The sequence below is a fragment of the Fusarium oxysporum genome, chromosome 6 (assembly GCF_000149955.1).
Source record: "Fusarium oxysporum f. sp. lycopersici 4287 chromosome 6, whole genome shotgun sequence".
NCBI classification, from domain to species: domain Eukaryota; kingdom Fungi; phylum Ascomycota; class Sordariomycetes; order Hypocreales; family Nectriaceae; genus Fusarium; species Fusarium oxysporum.
This window is the reverse complement of record NC_030991.1, coordinates 2003526-2027147: the sequence shown is the minus strand read 5'-3', so window position 1 is coordinate 2027147 and position 23622 is coordinate 2003526. Positions and strand designations below refer to the sequence as shown.

The following is a 23622-nucleotide window of genomic DNA, read 5'->3' as shown; positions in this document are numbered from 1 at the left end:
CTGATCATCCTCTTGACCCATCGTCCTTGGTGCTGCGTCGTACTTCGTTGTTTCCTCGCACAGTCCCTGGTTCGCGTCGTACCAACGGGTGAAGTAATCCTTGATTCCAGCCTTGGCATCACGAACCCAAGCGAGTTGCTCCTCAGACACCTAAGTCGCCTCTAACCAGCTGATCCCGAACCTCGGGTGAAGAATGATTGCTGCCGCAAACAAGGGAGATTCTCCAAGCTTGTCATAATACTCATTCAGCTTCTTCCACCCGTTGTTGATTGATGCCCGGATATAGGCTCGATGGTGCGCTGGTAATGTGCTCTTTGCGACGTCTCGGACGCTGATCGCTTCTCCGCCGTAGAATAATCAGCCCGAGAATGCAACGGTAAGGCAGATTCTACGAATCTCGGAGGTTGACTCCGCTGTGGTAGCGCGTAAACCTCATCCTCCTCAAAGCGGGCAGGAAGACGGCGAACGCGGCTTGGCCGACCGTTTGACTCTCGGAAATTTGCTGACGCCGTTGCAATCCGCTCCGCAGCATCCACTTGAGTTTCTCCCATCGTCTCCTCCGTAACCTCACTATAGAAGACCTTTCAGTCCTCAAAATGCTCCAACAGATATTCCATTCCTACCAGCACCTCCCACAGGCGTCCATGGCTATCACCTTTACCCCAGTCTTGCATCCGCATCGTCTGAAGGTATATGGGTTTGAGAATCTCGTTGGCTTCGCCAAGAACCCGCCAGTCTTCGCTGGACAATATGTCCTCCACCGGGATCCGTCTTACCCCGTCTTCCTCTTCTTGAGTTGCAAAGATAAATGCTCTGATATCTGTCTGCTTTCGCAAAGCCCTCTCAATCATCATGTAAGTGGAGTTCCACCGCGTTTCGTTGTTCATGACAGCCTCGAGCTCGGCCATAGATTCCTCGCAAAGCCGGTATTCCTCGTGATCCTGCTCCCGGGCAACTCGCTTGAACTGTTCGCTCCGCTGCGGCGATGAACGGATAAACTTGACAATGTTGCGGAGCTTCCCAATAGGTCCCTTCGTGTGCCAATGATCCAGGTCCTGCTCAACAAGACCGCGCATGCCGTTGATGTCAGACTCCAGCTCGAATGACTCGGCGTCTTTGCCAAAGAGAAAGGCACGCGCGACGAGATTGAGCGTGTGCCCATAGCATCGCATCCGGCGGGCTTTGATATCAACAGGTGTCATCGATGGATCGAGCCGCTGGTACATATATTACAGGCAAGTATCATTTGCCGTCATGTTATCAGAGATGGCACAGCCAACTCGCCCCTCAATCTCCCATTCGTGGACGATGTCGATCAGAGAACCCGCAAGGTTCTCGCCACTATGAGCACCAAATTGACGACGCAGAGCCAGCAGACGGGACTGCTGATGCCCCAGTTGATCGATAAAGTGCGCAAATACAGCCATGATTGCAAAGCGATTCGGTGACGTCCAGGGATCGAAGATAATGTGCACCGCTGTCAAAGCGTTACAGAGCTCTGTCTTGATGGCATCTCGCTTCGCTTCAAAGAGCCGATGTATCTCTCTAGTGATAGAGCTACCACTCCACGCCATCTGGACCACTAAATCGCTGTTGAAATGGTTGAAGATCTTCCGAAGAATGCTGTGCTCGAAGATGGTGAATGGCACATCGCTATCAATGACGAAGCCGACGCTTAGTTCTTGGATGGCTTTTATTTTCTCCCTTGGTATGGCGCTCTGTTCAAGCCGGCGCCTTTTCGATGTTGCACCAGAATAAATATCAATGGCACTTTCATCACCAGGACTTGGCTCACTAGACTGGCTGGCTGGGGTGATCCGGTGAGCTCTACGCAGGTCGGTCAGCTGCTGGATATCTTGTCAAAGAGATTGAACGGGATAAGCACAGACTTTCGAAGATGGTCCGCTGCGGAAGACGTGGCTTGCTCCGAAAAGAACTCCGCTGCGCCTCTTTATCAATATGACAGGTCTCGCGACGTACACTGATGCTATTGTCACATTGCGGCCGAGTCAGCTCCAAAAGCTCGAGAGTCTCGGCTTGTACTACAATTCGCCAGAGCCAGCAATAATTTGCGTCGAATGCGGCTTCGCCATTAACCCTACACGCGCGCCGCGTCACCCAGGCGACAAGCATCATATACCTAAGTCTGCCCGCCGTGGTTTGAAGCCACTAATCTATTCTCTCAATCTTTCAAACCCAGAGACACTGCCACTGCGACCAAACGGCTCGCCGCCACACCCAAACCTTACGGTATATAAGGGTTCGGCCTGTAAACATTGTGGTCTTCGCTCTATCAGCGAAAAGGTCTTACTAGCCCATGTGAAGTCAAAGCACAGCAAAGACACCAAGCTCGCAGCTCGACAACAGACGCGACACTGGCTGAGTGATCACATCCAGCAAGGCTTGTCATTTCAGAGCTGGTCGGCGAATGATATCCGAAGGTCATGGATTATCGCCGACAATAACCCTAGCCGCGGCTCTCTACCTTGTAGTACTCTCCTACAAGCTTGTCCAGACGCCGTTAAGCTGCTGGCCCAAAAGCTCTTTGCTGATGAGTGTGCAAGATTAGGGGGTGTAGAAGGAGGCCGTACGAGACGATATGACAGCGCAGCACCGGTATCTATCGCCTTACAGACGAATTGGATGCGGCGTACTGGCTGGGAAACGATGTTCCAAGATACACGTCGTGATATCCTTGTTGCGCTTACGGAGTTACCTAATTGTAGGACCAACCAGCCTATGCCCCTGGGTATCCAGGGAGAAGAAGTAATCTATAGCCTAGCGCGAGACGAACGAAAATTGGCATCGATGATGGTAGCGCTTGATCGCCTCCTCGACCAATGCGGCGAGACCGTTCGGAGGACCGATGTATGCCTGAGAAGATGGCTTCGTTCCAGGTTCCCAGACCGCCCCTACAAAGCGCCCTTCGAGCTGGTGGCAAAGCCGTCTTCTGAGAAGGTCTACCGGAAGGAACTAAAGCGCTTTATCTGCTTCTGGCTTCGACTGTCCCGACTATTACCGACAACTATGCGGGCAATTACAGGGCGAGGGTTGAACAGACATCAGTTTAGAGCTCTTCGTGAGCTCTGGGTGGATGGTGTCTGGCAGTCTGAGGAGCCTGCTGATATGGACCGTACAGATAACCAGGATTGAGGACAGAGTATGAATGATCATGAGAGTGGAGATGATGGGGGTGAAGAAGAGGAGAATGATGATGATGATTATGGTGGTGAAGAGGATGAAGGCGAGGATGAAAGTGAATGTGAGGAGAGTGATGGACACGATACATCGAAATATGACAGCCAGAGTAGTGTGGCTATAGAAGCAGATGATCTCTCTGACGCCGAGTCGACTTCCGCTTGGTCTTTGGACAACCAGGAGCAACTCTCCCAAGACCCCGCGGCCGACGTCTTACTGCGCTTTTGTTACTTTGCTATCGCCGAGGACTTTGAAGGTGGGCTCGCGAGCTCGACGATGCTAGTGTACTTCAGTGCTGTACGCGGGCTGTCAACCCCTAACGGCAACGAATACCTCCAGCCTCACCGGTTCACCCCTATCCTAGCGAGACTTATATACTGTTCTCGGTTGGTCTTTCTCGAAGCCGTGCTGCCTCATTTCTCACGTATCTACGGTGGTATTGCACGCCCACCGCGTCACGGGCTGCTGCGAAGGCTCAATGCGGCCCGGCGCGAGTACATGTGTGATGGCACGTTATCGCCCATGGGCGAATTCTTGAGTCTCTTGTCTTACGGCAACGCTCTTCGGCGGTCTCAAGGGTCCACTTTCCGATTCCATTGGAGCGATGACGGCGAGGTACTGTCCTGGAATGGCAACCAACGACTTTCGATGGTGGACTTTCGTGGCCTGGCTTGTAAAGTGCTGCGCTCAGTCACAGCATCGTGTTCCCGTTTGATGTATGACTGGGAGCCTACTCACCTCGATTTGTCGCTGATTCGAGATAATCTATCAACGACAACACCGGGCTACTCCTTCGTATCCGATCCCGTCAATCAGCTAACAGATGCCTACCCCGAGTTACTACTGAGAGCATGCATATCCCCGGTCGACGGTCTGCTCCAAGAACAGGGTCAAAACCAGAGTACCCGGGATGCCAAAGCCGCTCGCGCATATTTGGAAGCTCACGATGATCACTTGAAGGGACTAATAGTGCTTTGTAACTTTGACGGCGGCCAGTGCGCACGGATTACGGAGCTGTTGACGCTAGAGTGTTTCAATACTGCTTCAAGAGAGCGAGGTATTGGCTTATGGGGTGCAAAAATGTGCTCCATAACTAGGCACCACAGGGCTCGTCTGGCCACTAACAACGAGTTTTATGTCATCCGCTTCTTTTCCAAACCTGTCTCTCGGCTTATGTTCCAGTATCTCGTCTATATACGGCCAGTGGCAATATCAATCTTGCGTGAATGTTTTCATATCGAGCATACCAACGCACTTCTCTTCTCCCCACTCTCCCAGGTAGGCCAAAAACCAACACCTTGGACCGCCTCAACATTCACCAAGGAGCTTCGGCGGCATTGTAGTGCTGCCACTGGTATCCCATTCGGCATCGGGGTCCAGATGTACCGTCAAATCTCAATTGCTATCACGGAACGCCATGTTCATGCCGCTGTTGCACGCTTCAATAGATTTGGTGATACGACCGGGACGGCGGGGCATGAAGTGGCTTATGCATGGCAGAGCGGACACAGGCCTATGCAGCGGCATACAACCTACGGTCTCGACGGCGCCTATCCAGATCATCTTCAGCCGGCGCTGCTCCGAGCTTATGAACGAGTGTCGGCAAGCTGGCAAAACTTCTTATGGGGATGTGATAAAAGTGGTGAGCCCAGGGTTTCTATCCCCATTTGGAGGCCGATTTCGCGCCCAGTTTGAAACTTACGCAAGCCACTCATCATAAGCCTTACCACTATCTCCAAAAAGCGGCCTTTCATATCAGATTTAGGAGGAATTCGCCTTCGAATAACAAGCGGACTGCGATTGATACCTTGATTTGTCGTCTTGTGCGCGGTACTATGTCGACTGAAGCAATAGCCACAGCCTAAGTAGCGAAGAATCACTGGTTATTGGGAATCGAAGAAGACGTCAACTCGTTTACCTGTGAACTATATGTCCCAGACCGTCACCTGAGGGAGATGATAAGGCAGCCGAGCCCATAAGCGACGATGCACCCGCTCAGAATCGGGGCCGTTCGTCCACGTCGTCGAAATTAAACCTAGTTTATATGCCTGGATTGCAAGACAGCTATCCTGGCTAGACAGGTAAAGGCACATCTTGTCGATCCCCTGCACCGTCAGCATCTTACACTTAAAGAACGCCGGAACATTAGTAACCAGATCCTGGAGATACTGAACATACTCAAGGATACAGATGACTTACAGCACTGGAAGTTTCCACCTCCGGAGGCAGAGCCAGTACCGTATCTCGAGCCGCCGCTGCATAATGGGCTAGGCTGCAATTCCTGTCGTTACATTGGACGAGATCTTCGCCGGATACGAGAGCACTACCGGCAAGAACATAGTGATGTTCTGGAGAGGGGTAACCCAGTAGACTTAAGCAGGCTAGACCAACAATCACACCTGTGGAGAAATGATGTTACCTATCAGCGCATGTTTAGAGGCGGTCAAAAAAGTTCATGGTTTGAGGTTAGCCGTGCTGAGGCGAAAGTATCAAGAAGGGGAAGTGAATAGCAAAGGGGGGGGGGGGGGGGGGGGGAGGGCATTAAAGAGCTTGAAATCGGTTGATAATAAGCCAGATATAAGTATAACGTGGTTGATAAGCATGCGACGCAGACAAGTAAGCGACGCACAGCACTGTACGGCTAAAAATAGCTTACTCTATAGGGATTTTTACCTTAAATAAAATAGCTAAAAATCTAATAAAAATATTTTATAAAAGAGTATAGTTAGCTGTATTAAAATATATTTTTTTAATATTCTTTTCTATTTTATTTTATATAGAAAAACTTAAAATACAGTGTATTTTACAGTGTAAATAGATTTTTAAGTTTATAGCTATAAATAATTTTTTAAAAAGTTTAAGAAAAATAGTATAACTTAATTTAAGACTTACATATAAGCTATTAAAATTATAGCTATTATAGACTTAATTTAAGTTTTTTATAAGCTTTTAAAAACTGGATTTTAAGGTATATAAGGTAGTGCGTCGCTTACTTGTCTGCGTCGCTCCCTTTATCTACCACGTTAAAGGGTTTTACGTAACTAGAGTGCATTCAGGGTCTCAGAAAAATCCTTCTTCAGTATTCTAGGCTCGTCTATTAGGAGTTCGGTAAAACTGCTGCTTTACCTATTCTTTTACAGTCTATTTCCTTGTGAGTTTATCCCAGAGCGAAGCACGTCGTCTCGGCCCAATTGCCCATATGTGGGCGCAGAGTTGAGGCGGATTCGAGAACATCTCAGGGTTAAGCATGATTGGGACATGGAACTTAAAGGTGGACGTCGCTCAGCTGCCATGACAGATGAAGAAAGGAGTAACAGTCCGTGGAGAACAGGAGTCTGTTATCAACGACTATTCTCTAGTGGGCCGGGAAGCGAGCTATTTGAGGTGGCAAGAGGGCTGAATCTCGAATAATCAAGGGCCCAAGATAACGAGTCACAAGCCGCACTCCAGAGGGCCATTGATGCGTTCCAGAGCAAGGGTAAAGATATTCGAAGTCGAGAAGCGGAGCGTATCGATGAGGAGAATGACTTTACTGCGCCGAATCCGTGGCTTCGCCGGCTTGGTTCTGCTGTCCACTTGAAGGATTTTAGTGGGAAAAAGGACTTCTTGAGGGGCTTGATTGCTATGGAATACGAAGTGGATCCGGATGATCCAGACAAGTCAGACGATGCTCAACTGCGCTTCATACACATCGCATTCGATCGGCTGGTTAACCATGCCAAGGCCGTCATTACACCAGATATTGTATCTTGGAACGCTCTATTTGAGGTCAATCGCAAAGAACTGATGAAAGAGAGGACAAAGCCATTCCATTTCCGGTTCAAGCCCGAGACACAGAGGAGGTATGCACTTGTGGTCAAGCAGCTACTTGCTTACATTGTCCGATGCATGTCTTTTGAGAATAAAGCCGATAGACCACCGTTCAAACTCAGCACACGGCAACAGAGAGCTTACGATGCCACGATGGAACACGCAGATGACTTGACTGACGCTTGGAAAGAAAATGGGGGTGATCCAGAAGCGCCCGAGATTGTCAGACTTCTTGATCTACTAGAAACTGCCGTTCTCGAGCTATATATCTCTGTTCTTGACCATTTCACTAAGGACACGGAGTATGACAGCGTTCTTGTCAGCTTCTTGACTGTTCTTAGTGTGCGGGCAGACGGTACGTGGGAGGGCTATGAGGGTTTCACGCCAAAGCTTTCTGCCATTATGGCCATCTCTCGTCTCTGTATCATCAAATACGCTGTAGACCAACGAGCCAAAACTATCAAGCAAAAGATGCAACAGGGACAAAGCCAGGAGGAAGCAGAGAAGAATAGCCCAAGCCTAGTGCACCATACCAAAATCAATTCTACGTAGAATTCATTTGTTTTATGCCAAACAACCCAGGGTAGAATTGATTTTTACAGGGGAGTAGAATTTAATTTCTAGACCCACCTGACAGGGAGTAGGCTTGAGTTTCACAGGGGGTAAACTTCATTTATGCTAGGGGTAGACTTCATTTAGACCAGGGTCAATTAAATTAATCACAAGACACGTAGTTGGTGAGAGGGCGCGAGTACGCGTAATTCACAGTGTACATTTACTAGCAATAATCTTCTTAAATAGTTTATAGAGATCTTTCCCTTAACCAAGACCGAGATATAGGGAAGCATATACCTAATCGCAGTAAAATAAGTTTCTTGCTAATGAAGACAATGGACCCTAGTAAGCAGTCTCAATCGTCCAACCCAATCTACCCATTCGTTATTCTTCCAGAATATCAACTTTTAGTGTGCGAGTTATGCGGATTTGCAACCCTCCCTAACGAGGTTAACACACACCTCAGGACAAAACACAATGACATTGCTCTGGAGTGCCGGCGCAAGTTGGTCGAGCAGGTCAACGCAATCCCAAATCTTCTCCAAAACCAGGCTAAACTTCAATTACCATACATACCGATTGAACCGATTTCTTGCCTTGCTGCACCGAGATTGGACGGACGGAAGTGCCGGAAATGTGGCTGTATGTTCCGCCAAGCCCAAAAGATGAGGCTCCATTGTATGAAGGAGCACCTCTGGAAAAACCCACGAGAGAGAGGAAGGCCAATATCAGGTCTGGAGCCGGCTGCTGAGTTACCATGGATCGAGGGCGTCGCCTGTCAACGGTTCTTTCCTTCTCGGGAAGGTAGCAGATGGTTCGAGGTCCTTCAAGAAACTAAAAAATCGAAGAAGGGAGCAAGACTCGCAAAGTCATCTCGGCCTGATTTGAGCAAAGACGTCCGAAGCCTGAACTGTGAGGCGCGCGCCCATCTAAGTGATGTATTAGAGCGAGAGGAGAATTTTTTTGACCAGATGAATCAGCCACGCATGAGTGCCAAGGACTTGGGCAGCGATGCTCTTGCATCTACCGGCCTATGGCCAGAGAGAACTCAATGGCGGGTCATCTTTGAGAACGCTCGACGTGATATCCTACGAGCAATGACGCGGTTACCAGATCGACATTCATTGATGTCAGACTATGTTATGGCACAAGGGTGCCAGCAAGGGGATTTGTGTATTAGGAGCTCCTACGTGGATGAACAGAAAATATCGTGTACCATGAGGGCATTAGACTTGGTGATAGATCGCTGCGAGAACACAGTCCGTCACACAGGCCGCACCCTACTGTACGCAGTCGTGGCGGTAACATGACAGGATACAACGCAACTGGCCCGTGCACGTTGCTTGGTTATCCATAATTGCTTATTTCAGATAATGTCATTACAGTTTTATTTACCCCCCGATTTCTCTTTCTCTTTTATTTCCTCTTCTCTGATTTAGCTCTATTAACAGTACCACCTGGGGCTCGCCAGGTCCTATACCCTACGATTATACTATAAGCAACAATAGTCAGATCCGGATCCCGTCATGCCTACCTCTCTTTACCCTACTGTACCAATTACCCTCGGTATCAGGTCCTGATACACGATTTGATGGTCCGTGCCCTAAGAGATGCACTACGTTTCCTGTTTTTGACCAATCACCATATTGTCTCTTCTCTCCTTTGCCGTAAGTACAGCAATGACAGTGTGCTTCATGACAGTGCAATTGTTGGTTGCATCGGGACATCTGAAAGTGGAGTGATTGCATATTCTCGACCAACGTCGACAAAAGGCCATCCATGAAGTTTGCACTCAAGCCTTGAATGTTGACTGTCCTTTCCTTGATCAAGCGGGGTAGTAAGACATGTGGGACGGACAGCAGGCAACAAGCTCGATGACAGGGCGGATAAATGCGGCTGTATGCCAGTTGTCATCTAGCGCCCCTCGGTTATGATAGTATTATACGCTAGAAGCTAATGGTTGGGGAGTTAAAAAGCCAACCTCGCAATATTAGAACTCGTTTAGTCAAGATCGGCCCGCCCCGGTGTAGATCCTTTAGCGGCGAGTGGAAGTGGAAACTCAGTGGTAAATTGTGCTGCCTTGATCATCTGGAGATCACCCTGTCAGCCCATCATTACTCAACCTCGGAATGGAAGAGCCTACTGATGATCCTGTAGGAATAAAGCCATCGGAAGACTCTTTAATTGGTGCGGCTGATGAATCAAGACTGTCAATTCTCATAATAAAGCCTTCTGCTGCAGGTGGTCATTAGCTTAGGTACGAAGAGATCAATCGGCAATGCTGATTGATATCTCTGAGATATCAATCATGTCTACAGAGGCAGGGGCAGCTCAAGCCCTTGCCTAGCTTGCAAGGGCTTTCGGCAAGGGCAGCCACGACCTTTTAAAAAAAGGAAGGGAAAGGAGGCTATTTACAGCCTATTTCAGGAAATTCGCGAGGTCCAGTAAGCAGGTACGGTTGTAAAGTATGTGATGTAGCGATTTGTAACAATGCTACTGCTGGTACTTATATCACACACTAATTTAGGTGTGTGCGAAGGTACCACCCGTTGCGGTCATTTTGATTGGCCCCTCGCCCCTGTCGTGACTTTGTGGATGCCTTGTGCCGCTCAAAGAGATACATAAATGCTAAAACTAATTATTAATTCGGAGTATGGCGCGTACTATGTCTCGCTGAGTGGAACTGACCCCCGCCACTGAGACGAGACTTCGGTCAATGATTCGCAGGAGGCGAAGCCTGCAAGCCAAGACAATGTGATGAGGCTTGGGAAGTGCATTCCTTACCGCCGAGGCGCCCCGCCTTGGCTTTGCATTGAAAAGTCGAGGTACTTTGGATGCTTCAGTAGTTCCAGAGCACGTGCATACAGCCGCATCTGCGGAGCTGAAAAAAGCTCATGGCCTTTTCAATACAGAGTACGTGGCATTTCCATTGTCTAGATATAGGTTGGGACATAGGCAAGAGTTGCACAATGGCGACCAAGAACACTTACATCCTTGTTTCCGATCTCACCACCCCGCCACCTCCATATGGCCCAGTTGATCTCGGCCACATCTTGGATAATCCAACAACTTTGAACCCGCTGAACGCTGGCCCAACACAACGCCTGAAGATCTCGTCAGATGAGATCTATGGGCCGCACAAAATGGAAGGCTTTACCGCTACACGTAAAGAGTTATTCAGTGGGAAATTTGGCATCTGGGCTAAGTTTCTCTCTACAGTCCTTGGTGTTGGCGCAAATGCGGGGGTCAATACTGAACTCGACGATGACACGGTTTACAGCTTCGGTTCCCTCGAAACAATGTTTTTCAACCCGACCGATGACTACATCCGCTCAAGCATGACTGTGCCTGTGATAAGGTCCTTCATGCGATCGGCGAGATTTGCTCTACCGGTGTACATGATCACCGGTATCAAAGTCGGCCGAGAAGTATCTGTGCAATCTTCCCATCAAGAGCGGCGTGGTTTTGACATGTCTACTGGAGCTGGGCACCCTGGGAATCCAGCTTCAGGCGGACTTGAGATGGGTACCCACTCTACGAAAGCACAGGGGTTTTCGTTCGAGCGAGGCGATGACTGTGTTGTGGCATTGCGGTTGCGTAAGATCACATATAAGTCTGGAGAAGTCAAACACAAGGTGGAAGTAAAGGGCGCTACCATGCAAGATGGTTCCCAGGTCCTCAAGGAGGATGAGACTCCTGAGCTGGATCTGAGCGATGACATTAGATGCGAGGTTGCTTTGGATGACTTCGACGATGAGATGGTAGTGGTTGATGGAACGTCTTTTGAGGATGAAGCTGAGTCTAGATGGATTATTCTTGCATGAATGCAGAAAGTCTGAAGCGATCCTGGGCTATCCATAGCTTTCAATTCAGAAATTTCCCACCTGAAGACAACCACGTTTGATTTGAGATCGATTGATAGTTTATTTCCTAAGTACTTCCTTGATCTTAGCCCATACTGTATCCGAATCCGCGGCCCCATGCCAAAGATTCCAAGGTGCCAGGTAATCATAACGGTCCGTCTGACATGCCATAAGTTCGAAGACTCCTTTCATGCCGTCGTAGCCGTAAAGCTTCTTACGCTGATCGACATCTAACACTCCATTTCTTTGCAATACTCCCGCCTGGTCCAATATGTTTGCAGCAATTCCTACCGCAATGGGGGTCGAGTAAGATGACCCGCTGAGAAAGTTCTCCTTTCCATCTGTATAGCCACACGGCACCGCTACCCCTAGCGTGGTAAAATTGTTGTTGTTTTGAAGAGGAACAGGGTCCATTCCACTTTTGTTTCCGTTCCCATCCGTCGCGTGTATGCAGAAGACTGTCGTTGCGTTGGCCGGGTACGTTCTACGCTTGTTGGCTCCGTAGTTGGATGCCGCGGCAAATAAAAGCTTGTTCGACAAATACGCACTACGGATCGCTCGGTCCATGTCACCTTTCCATACAGGATCTGCGACAAATCCAAATGACATGGAAACAATGTCCGCACCAATATCACCAATAGCCCATTGAAAAGCCTTCCCTTCGTGTTAGTAGGTCCTTGATCACAGTATACAACTCAGGTACGTGCCTCTAGAATCGTTCTATCAGAAACCTCAGTCGTCATTTTGTGAGATATCTTTCCCACATAAACATCAGCTTCTGGTGCGACTGTTAGAAGAAGCCCTGCGACTCGGGTTCCATGGCCTTCTGCATCGGCGTCCGAGTCTGCCGTGAAGTTTCGAGTTTCCCTTATCGGATTTCTATAGCTGTTGATCTCCCGTGATCGATTGCAGCATTCTATCCTACGCCGTAAAGCACGGATACTAGGATCATCAAGATTTAAGCCGGTATCTAGAACCGCGATCTTTACCCGTGGAGCTTGCTCAGATCGTGAGACATGATGTGTTCTGAACTCCTCAAATCGTTTCAGGAAGGACCTTGCAAAGTTCTTTCTAGGATAAGGACTCAGCAAACGTACAAAGTATTTTGGTGTAATAGGAAACAGACTTCTCTTCCGACGAAGCTTCCGAATAATCACTGAACTGCAGGAGCCTGATTGGAAGGCTTGGGGCCTCATTGACAGAAGAACAGGCGTGTTCTAAACTGTCCAAGTCTTTTGATCTTGCTGTTTGCTTTTGGCTGTTGGCTGTGTCCAGAAAAAATGTCTCGTTCAAATCCAGGTCCTGAGAACCAGGGGTCACATTGTTAAACCTTGCGACCTCTCGGCCTAAAGGTTCTACAATCTCTTTTTGGATAACACGTCTGCACTTTATTAGCTCATTACCAACTGTAAGTTCCTGCAATAGTTTCTGAAATCTCAGACAACCAAGAATGGCCCGAGAATAGTCCGTCGAGAAATAATCTTTGCATCTTTTCTCGAATCGTAGGTTTAATGTCCTGAGAAGGCTGAATCTCCCGTCTTTCGATTTTTCAACCACAATGGGTTTGCCTTCGGCTATCTCAAAGAGCAACTTGCCAAAGGCAAGTATAAAGGGATATCTGTGCCAGCTGTCTTCGATATCGGATTTGTAAGTCCTCCCGTCAAAGAAGCAGCAGATATATGGTTGATGAATATTGTGAACTTTCTTCTTGTCAGTCTCGTACAAAAAATATAATTCTTCTGCAGTCCAGTCCTTTTGGATCCATTGACTGCAATAAAGTTGGAGCAGAGACTGGGCGAGGTTGAATGCTAGAACAAGCTTATGTTTTTCTGGGAATGTGTAGCGGTTCGCCAATAAACCCTTGTCCATTAGATTGGAGAGCGTAATAGCAGGGACTGCGTTGGAATATGGCGTCCCTGTCTCTTCGATCGACTTATTAAAAATTTGCTGCTCGCAAACATGGACTTCGACAACACCAGCGAATTCGTATGTCTCACGAGCAACTTCACAAATACTTCTGATGCAGCCTGGCTCCCCAGGAGGGGTGCTGAGAGGCCTGGAGGAAGTCAGTCTCAGGTTTATTTTAAGCCTGGCCGTAGGCGGCACTTACTTGCAACCCAAAAATGCGCATCGTACTTCTTGCCAAGCTTCTTGTAGGCTGCATATTGCTAGCAGGATATCTACCCGGTCCCCTTGGTCTTCCATGCCGGAATTTGGGGAACCTTTGAGATGGAGAAAGGCTTTGTGATTAGAACTCCGTGGCTCACAGACTTTGAGATGATGTTGAAAGGCGTCAAGTACCCCAGTAGTACAGGTATAAAACGACTCATGAAATTGTACAGGTGTTATCGGTGCATCCATCGGGGGCTGGACAACTGACTCTGCAGGGCGATCACCTGTAGTCCTTTTAATGTCTTCAAGGATACCCGAAATACGGCGGCGGGTGGCTTTGAACTTGATGGGTTGTTGGTGAAGAGAAAGATATCGAGCGCAGGTATCGATAGATGGTTCTCGTTGGATTGAAAGACGCAATGCATTGAGCTTTGGGAACATGACAGCTACTTCCGTCGTGGACTGGCAGACTTGTCAGCACTCAGAGTACTACCCAAGGTTCTTTCACAATGTATTGCTGAAACAGAACCGCGCCAGGCTACAGATCAATACTTGGAGAATAATATGAATTCACGTACTGTATTCCAGAGGGGTATGTCGTCGTTCACAAGATTTTCGAGATTCAAGAGAAGACTTGCCAGCAGCAAGGCAATTCTGTCAAGCTTTTCATCGCTTAGTGTGTTTTTATTTGCGAGGTGTATAGGAATCTCTCCCATGTATACCGCCAATAACGCTCCGGTTTCTTCGATTATAATGCGTTCTGCATCATTTGAACTTGCATTGCATGACCAAGGAAGAGGGGAGGCAAAAAGACGAGATACATCTGAGAGCAATGTTTCGTACTCTAAAATCATCTTCGAGATTAAGAAGCTTCCATAATAAGAATACAACAAAGATGGTAAAAGCAGAAAGTTCAAAAAGGTTGCTACATATGTCTTCACCAACCATCAGCTCAAATTGAGGCCATTGAGGGGTAAGAACTTTTGAAAAGCCATTCGAATATTTTCAGAAGTATCGGTACCAACTGCGTCAAGGTATCGAGAGATTCACTGCCTCTTAGCGCTTACGGGCTGAATGCACTGACAGCAAATCCTGCATAAACAAGGTCATGCTATTGTCTTTTGGTGGGTCCGTCTGCCACCAAATGGATCACCAAAAGTAACCTTTACTAATATTACGAATCAGGCTGAAAAGAGGGGTGCTGGTCAGTACATACAGTTGTGCCGTGAATCTCTAGATCATCCTCATCTTATTTCGGTGGTACGGGAAGCTCTTTGCAAGCCTTATCAGAATATCATATTCGTATCACAAAAATTTGATATGTCAGAGATCTATGATCTATCCCAGCGATGCAGGTCTAGATTTGCGGACATTTTGCATGTCCCAGATGCGAGAAGCCTTCCAGTTATTGAGGTTCTACGGGATGAGTTTGAAAAATGGGCGTCGTACCTTGGCGTCTTTGCTCACGAGAGTGTGTGCCTGGACACTCGATTGATGTACAGCGACTCTCTTCGAAATCTGGTTTTACAACTGCTTCAAATATCAATGCGTAACCTAGAACGCAGTGAGTCCATGTTGATTGTTCTGCATGATATCACTTACTTAGCTGATTCCTGGTTCCACCATAGTTGTTGAAATCGAGGATCAAAAGACATACGACTTGAGCGACACTTCACAGCCATCAGTCGTTGCCGAAATGGAATCGGAAGATACTGCAAGTATTTCTTCTCCACTGATTGAGTCCTTAAAGGCTCTTGAAGAGGCTGTCCATGGCCTTCATCGTTTGGGTTTGGCAATACGCCATTCATCATCGACGAATTTGACGCAGAGGATTACTTCGTTCATTGAAAAGGTTGACAACGGGTCAACAGAGGGCTTGGTTTTCTCCCGGCTGAAAGAGAAGCTCATCGATATACCCAAGCGGAAGGGAAAGCCTGGGGCTTCTATCACGCTCTGTAAGCAATTGGCCGTGTCCATTGCTTTCCGATATTTTCGTATTCAATACCGTCACAGTCATCAACTGAAGTTAAAGACTCCGAGACAACATGAGCCAACGTCCGAAGCAACTGACGAGCCTGTTAGCAAATCTATAGATGTGTCTGCACAGAAATCTAACCTAGGTTCACGAAAACCACTTCAAATACGAGTCAATCAGCTTATATCTGACATATCAGTCACCGAGCCCACAATTCCAGACTCAAGTAAAGCATTGGAAAGATACGAATCTTCCTCGCCTAGATCTAAGGGAGCTACGTCTATTGTTTCTGTTCAGCTGCGAGATGCCATATACCCTGATATTCCTCAAGCAACAGTTACCTGTTGCCCATATTGTGCACAGAAGTTACCAGCTTCTGCCAAGGAGAAAAGAGCTTGGGAGTAAGTATGCATGGAATATATATCTCACGACTTCGACCTGAAACCTCATAGGAGACATGTTGATGATGACATCGAGCCGTATACTTGTATATCAGAAGAGTGTGTCGATCCACCTCAGCTGTTTTCTCGATACGACGCGTGGGCTAGGCATATGGAGGACAAGCATTCTTCTAGATGGACGGAAGAGGTCCACAAGCTTATCAGCTGGTGCTGCGATATTGATCACGAGGAGCAGTATTTTGACGATGAAGGCGACTTCGATGAGCATGTCAAAGCCGATCATCAAGATTGTGGAACAAAAGACGAAATTTCAGAACTCAAAGAGTGGTGCGAGCTCCGGCGAGCTCGGCCTCCATACACATGCCCGATATGTGGTTGTGTACCTGAAGACATTGCAACAGTTGTCCCATGGCTAATTCAGCGCTCCTCGTCGATACATAACTCAGAACCACATCAAATTAGCAGCGACTCCGAAGTCGAGTTACGACGTCGCCTATTCCGCCATATCGCTTCCCACCTTAAAGGCCTCGTCTTGATGTCAATTATCTCTCTTGACCGGCCGAACTCTTCGCGCTTTTTTGCTTTCACGAAGGAGTCGCTATATGAGGACTTACTCGATAGCATAAGATCACAACTCAAAGATGGCCTTGAAAAGAAAAATACGACAGAAAAGTTCGCCACGCGAGGAATGGTCAAGCATGTCCTTTCGCCGTCAAATCTGGAGGCTGTTTATGAAGCCTTGAAAGCCGCGAATGCAAAAATGCCAACGGACACTGACCAAGTCAACGCACGTAAATTTGCGGAAAAGGTCAAGGAAAGGAAACTTCAACATTTCTTGGCAGTTTTAATATACGCCAAGTGCTCAATCGACGCCACAAAGGAATTTCTGGATAAGCTAGTGTTTGGAAATGAGGCGGAGTTTCAAGAAGACCAAGAGACACCAAACCTCTTACCAGCCAGCAAGGAATTTCTTGAACGTCTCTTCTCACGGCCGTCTGATAGACGAGACTTTTTTGATGAGCAGCGCACCTTCTGCACCCTGGTGCTTGGGAGTCTAGATGTTGTGACGATTCGCAGCGATGACCAAATATCACTGCCATGGCTGGAGCAAGAGCAGATCGGGACCGGAGCTTTTGGCGTTGTATATAAAGTCACGATCCCGAAGGGCCACTTAACCACGGATGGGAATTTCAGTCAGCCTACTTCGAGACTCATGACCGTCGCTCGCAAAGACTTTATCTGCGCCGACACCGCAAAGGCAAGCTTCAAGAAGGAGGTCAAAGCAATCAGAGATATCTTCAGCGGCCAGGCGACGCATGACAACATCCTCAAGAGTTTTGGCACTATTGTCATAGAAGGAAAGCCATCGACCTTTAGTCTTCTCATGCCATTGGCAGATCTGGACTTGCAGGAATATATGAAGAGAAATCCGGAAATACCTCCTGGCGACACGAGTACACGAGAGAGCATCATTCGCTCTGCTAGAGAGCTTGCGGACGCCCTTGATTTTCTTCACAGGAAGATGACTACATCAGAGGGTGATCCGATTGTTTGCTACCATATGGACCTCAAGCCGAGCAATATTCTTATCTTTCACGATACTCGCAGAAGATCAGAAGCTTCCAATCGTGACATGATATGGAAGCTTAGCGACTTTGGTCTCTCGAGAGTGAAGACAAGAACAAGGTCACAAGCAGATCTAAGTAATCTTTTCAGGACACGCTTCAAAGACCAATCCAGCCAAGCCTCAGCGACTCAAAACTTCCGAGGTACAGACATGTTCCTACCAGTCGAAGCAGAACTAGAAGGCAGGACAATGAATGGGAATAGTGATATTTGGTCATTTGGTTGTATTCTCAGCCTCATTTTCACATATATGGGAGAAGGATACAAAGGCTTCGGAGGCTACAGCGAGTCACGACTTTTGTACAGCAACAAAAACGTCGACTATTTTTATCAGTACAACAAATCCAATATCGGGTTCGAGATTAACCGCGGAGTTGTTGAGCAGCACGAAAAGTTGATAAAATTGGCCGCCGAACGGAGTCCTTTGGAAGGAGGTGCTGTGAGATATATGCTCAAGTCCCTAGAGAGTGAAGTGCTCTTGATCGATCAGGGCAGCCGGTGCGGTGCAGATAGAATTGTCGAACTTTTGCAGACGACACTGAAGAAGTACAGCACCGTGGAAAGCGAGTTCAGCATCACCGAAAACGACTCAATGCCTCATTCCCTAGTTCAAAAGGCACAAGAGAAGGTTTTAGGGTAGGTTCATAATCAATATGATAGGAAAAGAATGACTAATAAAAGATAGCCTTTTCCGACGCAAGAGCAAGCAGTCACTCGCACAGACAAATATTCGTCGATGGAGACTAGAAGTGGATAAGAAGCTAAAGTACAAAGACTGCGTGTGCTCGCCAGACGGTAGTAGGGTAGCCTACTGGACCGGCAAAACCATCACACTATTCGACGACCGCTCTGGGTTAGCCAATGCAATACCGTACCGCAGGGTCGATAGTATGGGTTCAAGAATGAGTTCAACGGACAGTGAACGAGAGTCAACCCTGACAGTCGCTGGACAGTATTCCCTTGCAGATTGGAGTCGCTCGTGGAGATCAGTGAGGCTAACTAACAGATACTTGATCGCAGCAACGACAGATGAATTGTTCAATGTAAGTACAGGCAGTTATACACTACTAGATTGTCTCCAAGCTTAACCTACTAATCTCTCACAGTGTTACATATTCGACGTCGAATTTGACCGTAAGCTGAACATGTACAGCAGAGTAACCCTGTCACATCCAGAAATTCATATGCTGGCAGTTTCTCCTGACAGGAACTCCTTGGCCTGTATCCTTCAGGATAAGAGAGGCCGTCCTTCATTATTCACTGGCAGAATTGTATTCGATCCAGCTCCTCAGCCTGCCCCAGCGGCAAGGTAAATGACTCCTAGAAATATTGAGCAATCCTAACATATGATTTAGCATCTACTCGGACACGGCGAAGAGCGAACACAAAGATGCTGGTGTTTGTATCGTTGATCAAAAGGCTACCCTCCTGGAATTGCCTCCAGGCGAGATCACCTGCCTGACCCTTGAAACGAGAAACCAAGGTTATATAATTGTTCGCAATGGTTCAACTCTATCGGTGAATGTATTCATCATCGAGCCTTTAGATATGAAGCAACAAGATTTAATGCAATGGGTTAGTATTGCTGAAACTATATCATCATCTTCTAACAAGACGTCTCCAGTCCATGAACAATAATGTCGAAAGATTATTCACCGACATGGCGTGCCTGCAGAGTGATAATCAGAGCCGAAGATCCGAACTCATCATAGCCTCACAAGCGGAGCGACTGTTCCATCTCAGATACGAAGGTTTTGAATCGAGTCCAACGGTAGTCATCCATCCGCCCATCCAAAACTATCGTATTCTGAAGATCGCAACTGTCGAGCATTCGAGAAAGATTCTTGCTTTGGGGTCGCAATCTGGGAGCGACCATCTTCTTCTTCTAAACATTGAAACCCGAAGTCCAGATGTTCGGCCGAAGATTACGAAGCTGGCAGATATCGGTGTATCAGCGGGTTATCAAGCAAAGCTGAGTGTTTATTGTGAGGGAAATGAGACTATTGCACGTATCATGGTGGACATACTTGAGGGTCCGTATTTGGTGCTTCAGATAGATGTCAGCAACTCGCTCGGTACATAGATTTAGGTAATAGGAATCCTCTGCTAAATTACACAAGCTCTGGCCCCTTATCAAGTTCCTTCTTTCTCGTCCTCGTCTTGATATACATTTTTATTGAAGGTATCTTCCAGGTTATTTGCTTCAGCGGTGTTTTCTGGATCAACAAATGATAAAACATATAGGTCAAGACAGTCATAGCCGCAGAGCAGAGAAAGTAAATCCAAAGGATGGGGGTTCCCACGATCTGACGTGACTCGTTATCGAAATCGAAGAAGTTCATACCAAAGAAAGACTGTGACTAATCAGCGTTATATATGGCTGGAGAGATGGGCAGTTGAAACCTACTGCCACGAAAGATGCAGGCAAGTATAGTACAGTCAGGGTAGTAATAACGTTGTTCAGTTTTAGCATACTGTTGTTTTGCACCTTGGCGTTCAATTGTTCCCGGAAGGATAAAGTGTTAGCCAAAAGCTGTGTGATCTTCTGAACTCGTTGTTGTAGACATTCTGCTACTCTGGTGTAGCCTGCACATTCGCGGATATGTTGCTGAAAGGCTGCCAATGCGGATCGATTCGGTAATCTTCTCGTCTCCACTATCGGTCATCTCACGACAAAGACATAATAGCCAGACCTGCGTATTTGGATATGATATATCGATATCAACCGTGCTATCTGGATATATCGATATTGATATATATCGATATTGATATATATCGATATTGATATATATCGATATCGATATAACTCTCTGCCTCTTAAATTGATATCGAGATTGATATCCACCGAAATACCGCTCTCTGATTGGCTGAAAAGATCTTATCAATCGATTAGATGATGAAAAGGCTTCTGTCGCATATCACCACTAGGTTCGTGCGACTGGATATGAAACACGGGGCGTACCTTGGGGTCGCGTATCCGGTTTCACATCTGGCCTGTCGCATAATCCTAACATGAGCTCAAATAGCTGTTCCCGAACACATGGCTGTTCGATTTCTTTTGTTCTTTAGATAACTCTCATCAATTGACGGGTGCCATCAATGATCCCTGTGGAGCCAATTGTCTGACAACTTCTCTCAATTTCAACATCAGCACCACCATCTCAGTACTCGTTCAAACGGCCCTAGGTATTCTAGCATAATTAGCTTATCCAGGTGATTTATCGACCATGGCATCATCTCAGACCACCGCCGCCTCTACGCCCTCGATTTCGGACCAGCCCATTACTGGGACGTCTCTGGACTTTTCCCTCTTCTTCAAAGCAACGTATCCTGATGAGGACACCCAGAACACCACCGGCGGGTCACGTAAGCGCAAATCCAGGGGTATGGCGATGTATCGATGTCTCCATTGCCCTGCCGATAAGCCCTGGGCGAATCGGAAGCGGGACAACGCATGGCATCACGCCCGGCGGTGCCATGCCGATATTATCTCTTCCCTCGATCGCACGCTCATTGGGGGCAGTTCTGATGTTCTAGATGATGAAAGGGAAGCCACACGCCCTCGGATTGATGCTTTCTTTCCCTCTCGTTACTCGGATGTCTCTCTCCGCCGTATGTTCGACCGCGATCGGTATTTAGATGCAATAATCAGCCTAATCACACGCCGCCGGCTTGCCTTCTCAGCAATTAACTGGGATGAGATGCAAGAGATTATGCTAGCAGCTAATCCTGCTATAGAGGACCTTTTAGTGACCAACCGAAGTGCTCTAATGCGACTGATTGATGCCACATATGAGTTATATTCTTCTCAGCTCATGGCAACTCTTGAAGCTTCCATCTCAAAGATCCATATCCTCTCTGATCTCTGGACATCGCCCCATCGCCATGGGATACTCGCCATCTCTGCGCGATGGGTTGATCAGGATCATCGGCCACAAAGGGCACTGCTAGCGATGCCGGAATGTCTCTATAGCCATAGTGGTGAAACCCAGGCATCTCTAATTATCGATACACTGGCAAAGTACGGCATTGCTTCTAAAGTGGGCTACCATGTAGGGGATAATGCCACTTCAAATGATACCTGCTTGTCTTATCTCTCACGGCGGTTACGAGACGACTATGGGGTACGATAGCCCTTCCCTTATCTCTGGATTAGGATTAATCGGTTGCTAGTTGACGTTTGATCCCTCTAAGCGCCGTATCCGCTGTGTCGCCCACATTATTAACCTATCCCTTCAAGCATTTCTTCTCGCGTCTTCAAAAGAGGCACTAATCGCCGCTCTTGATGCCACCGATGATACCTCAAACGATCAGTTGTTTGCACAGTTCTACGGCACCTTGCACGACGCCGGACAGACAACAAGAACAGATGAAGCCCATCAGAGAAGAAGAGCTTTGCGAAGAGGCAATCGTATACTTGAGAACTTCACTGGATGGCAGCATATCGTGCCCCTACGGAAAGTACACAACATCGCTGTCTGGATACGTAAATCTACGCTTCATACGGCTATATGGGACGATGAAATAAAGCTCCGACTAGGTATAGATAATGCCACACGCTGGATTTCATGGTATCGATTGTTGGATAATTTTCTGCGTTACCAATCCCGTGTAAAACAGTTCCTAATTGAACATGATAGAGAGCTTCAAGACGATATCCTGCTAGCTTCAGAGTGGGAGTTTATTGAACGGACGCATCGTTTCCTACAGCCGTTTGCCTCAACTACGTTGTTGGCCGAAGGGGCGCGATCTACACTCTCCCAATCACTCTCGATAATGGATGTTTTATTGCGACAGTACGAGAAGTATAAGGTCGGTGGCGATGTTTTTTCTTTTATCTAATTGATCGGCTAACTAATTGTCTTATTTAGGAGCTTTATAGTTCAAAGGAAAACCATGATCCCCACATGGTACACTGCATCGATATGGGCTGGTTCGTACTTAATAAGTACTACACCTTATCAGACCAGACACCTGTATATGCCGCCGCACTCCTTCTCGATCCCTCGAAACGAAGAAAATACATTGAGCGGAATTGGCAAGAATCCTGGCACGCGCCTGCTATTGCTGCTGCCCAGCAAATTTGGCTAGATGAATATAATGCCGCGCCAATCCCAGAATCCTTGCGGGTGCCTCTAGATGTGTCCTCTTCCTCTGGGAGGCAGCACAACGAGCTGGATGAGTTGTTGAGCGATATTGCTGTTACTGGTCCTATCTTAGACGACGCCGATGACTTCGAAACCTTTATTGATGCACCACCGACCCGAATAACTGGCTCTCCTCTCCAGTGGTGGCTACATCGAGATCAAAGGAAAGCATATCCGCGGTTATCCCGCATGGCAATTGATATCCTCTCAATCCCTCCTGAATCATCTGATGTTGAGTCTCACTTCTCATCGGCGCGGCGTACGCTATCATGGGATAGAGAGAGCATGACCTGCGAGAACCTGGCGAAGGTTGAGTGTGTGGGCAACTGGATGTGCGAGGGTATCATTGTACCCAAGTCTCACGGTGGCAGGGGCGTTATTTCCAGCGTTGCTGTTGAATTTAGCGTTGAAACAGAGGCAGAGGACTTTCTAGATTAGGGTACTTTCTTGTTCTTTCTTCTAGCCTACAAGAATTATATGTGGTTTATCTGGATATCAACCTTGCTAAAGTGGCTATGTTGTTGTATGGATATCTACCTGGATATATCGATATCCAGATAATTTCTCCCACTTATCTGGATATCGATATAAGGGCCAGAATTTCGATGGATATCGATATACGCAGGTCTGATAATAGCTCTTCAAGGACGTCCCTTGAAGCTGCCAACATAGTGGGGACTTGTACTAAGCGGGTCTCAAGAAATGCCAGCTCAGTGAGATGATGGTATTCCGTCTCGGTCAGTTCCTCAATAAAGGTGGCTACCGCGTTGTTTGCCTGCGAACAAATCAGTCAATTAATCAACTTCGTTGGATATACCTACTATCTGAATCAACAATTTCTCCAAATAGTCGTTGTAAAGTCTCCACGCAGAGAAATACGTTCTAAAAAGCTCTTTGTGTAGCCAAAAGAAGTCCTGCTGGATGTTCTGAGGACC

General features: G+C 47.4%; 4 protein-coding genes across 4 annotated transcripts; 3 read left to right on the top strand and 1 right to left on the bottom strand.

Annotated features, from left to right (window-relative positions):
• Positions 1 to 1959: 1959 nt before the first annotated feature.
• Positions 1960 to 7560, top strand: FOXG_19741 (uncharacterized protein; the record flags this gene model as incomplete). The annotated part of the gene is made up of 3 exons (XM_018400006.1): positions 1960 to 3133; positions 3185 to 4796; positions 6615 to 7560. 3 exons carry the CDS (start codon positions 1960 to 1962, stop codon positions 7558 to 7560), a joined length of 3732 nt encoding a protein of 1243 aa, XP_018244674.1.
• A 2972-nt stretch (positions 7561 to 10532) lies between these two features.
• On the top strand, positions 10533 to 11387 carry FOXG_07302 (uncharacterized protein; the record flags this gene model as incomplete). The annotated part of the gene is made up of 1 exon (XM_018385904.1): positions 10533 to 11387. The coding sequence occupies one exon, from the start codon at positions 10533 to 10535 to the stop codon at positions 11385 to 11387; it is 855 nt and encodes a 284-aa protein (XP_018244673.1).
• Positions 11388 to 11486: 99 nt separating this feature from the next.
• On the bottom strand, positions 11487 to 14392 carry FOXG_19740 (uncharacterized protein; the record flags this gene model as incomplete). Its single annotated transcript, XM_018400005.1, has 5 exons — positions 11487 to 12085; positions 12130 to 12497; positions 12553 to 13482; positions 13537 to 14000; positions 14117 to 14392. 5 exons carry the CDS (start codon positions 14390 to 14392, stop codon positions 11487 to 11489), a joined length of 2637 nt encoding a protein of 878 aa, XP_018244672.1.
• Positions 14393 to 14858: 466 nt separating this feature from the next.
• FOXG_07301 (serine/threonine protein kinase) lies at positions 14859 to 19623 on the top strand (the record flags this gene model as incomplete). Its single annotated transcript, XM_018385903.1, has 7 exons — positions 14859 to 15102; positions 15167 to 15914; positions 15966 to 18176; positions 18226 to 18583; positions 18647 to 18849; positions 18896 to 19115; positions 19165 to 19623. The coding sequence occupies 7 exons, from the start codon at positions 14859 to 14861 to the stop codon at positions 19621 to 19623; spliced, it is 4443 nt and encodes a 1480-aa protein (XP_018244671.1).
• Between the last annotated feature and the right edge of the window lie 3999 nt (positions 19624 to 23622).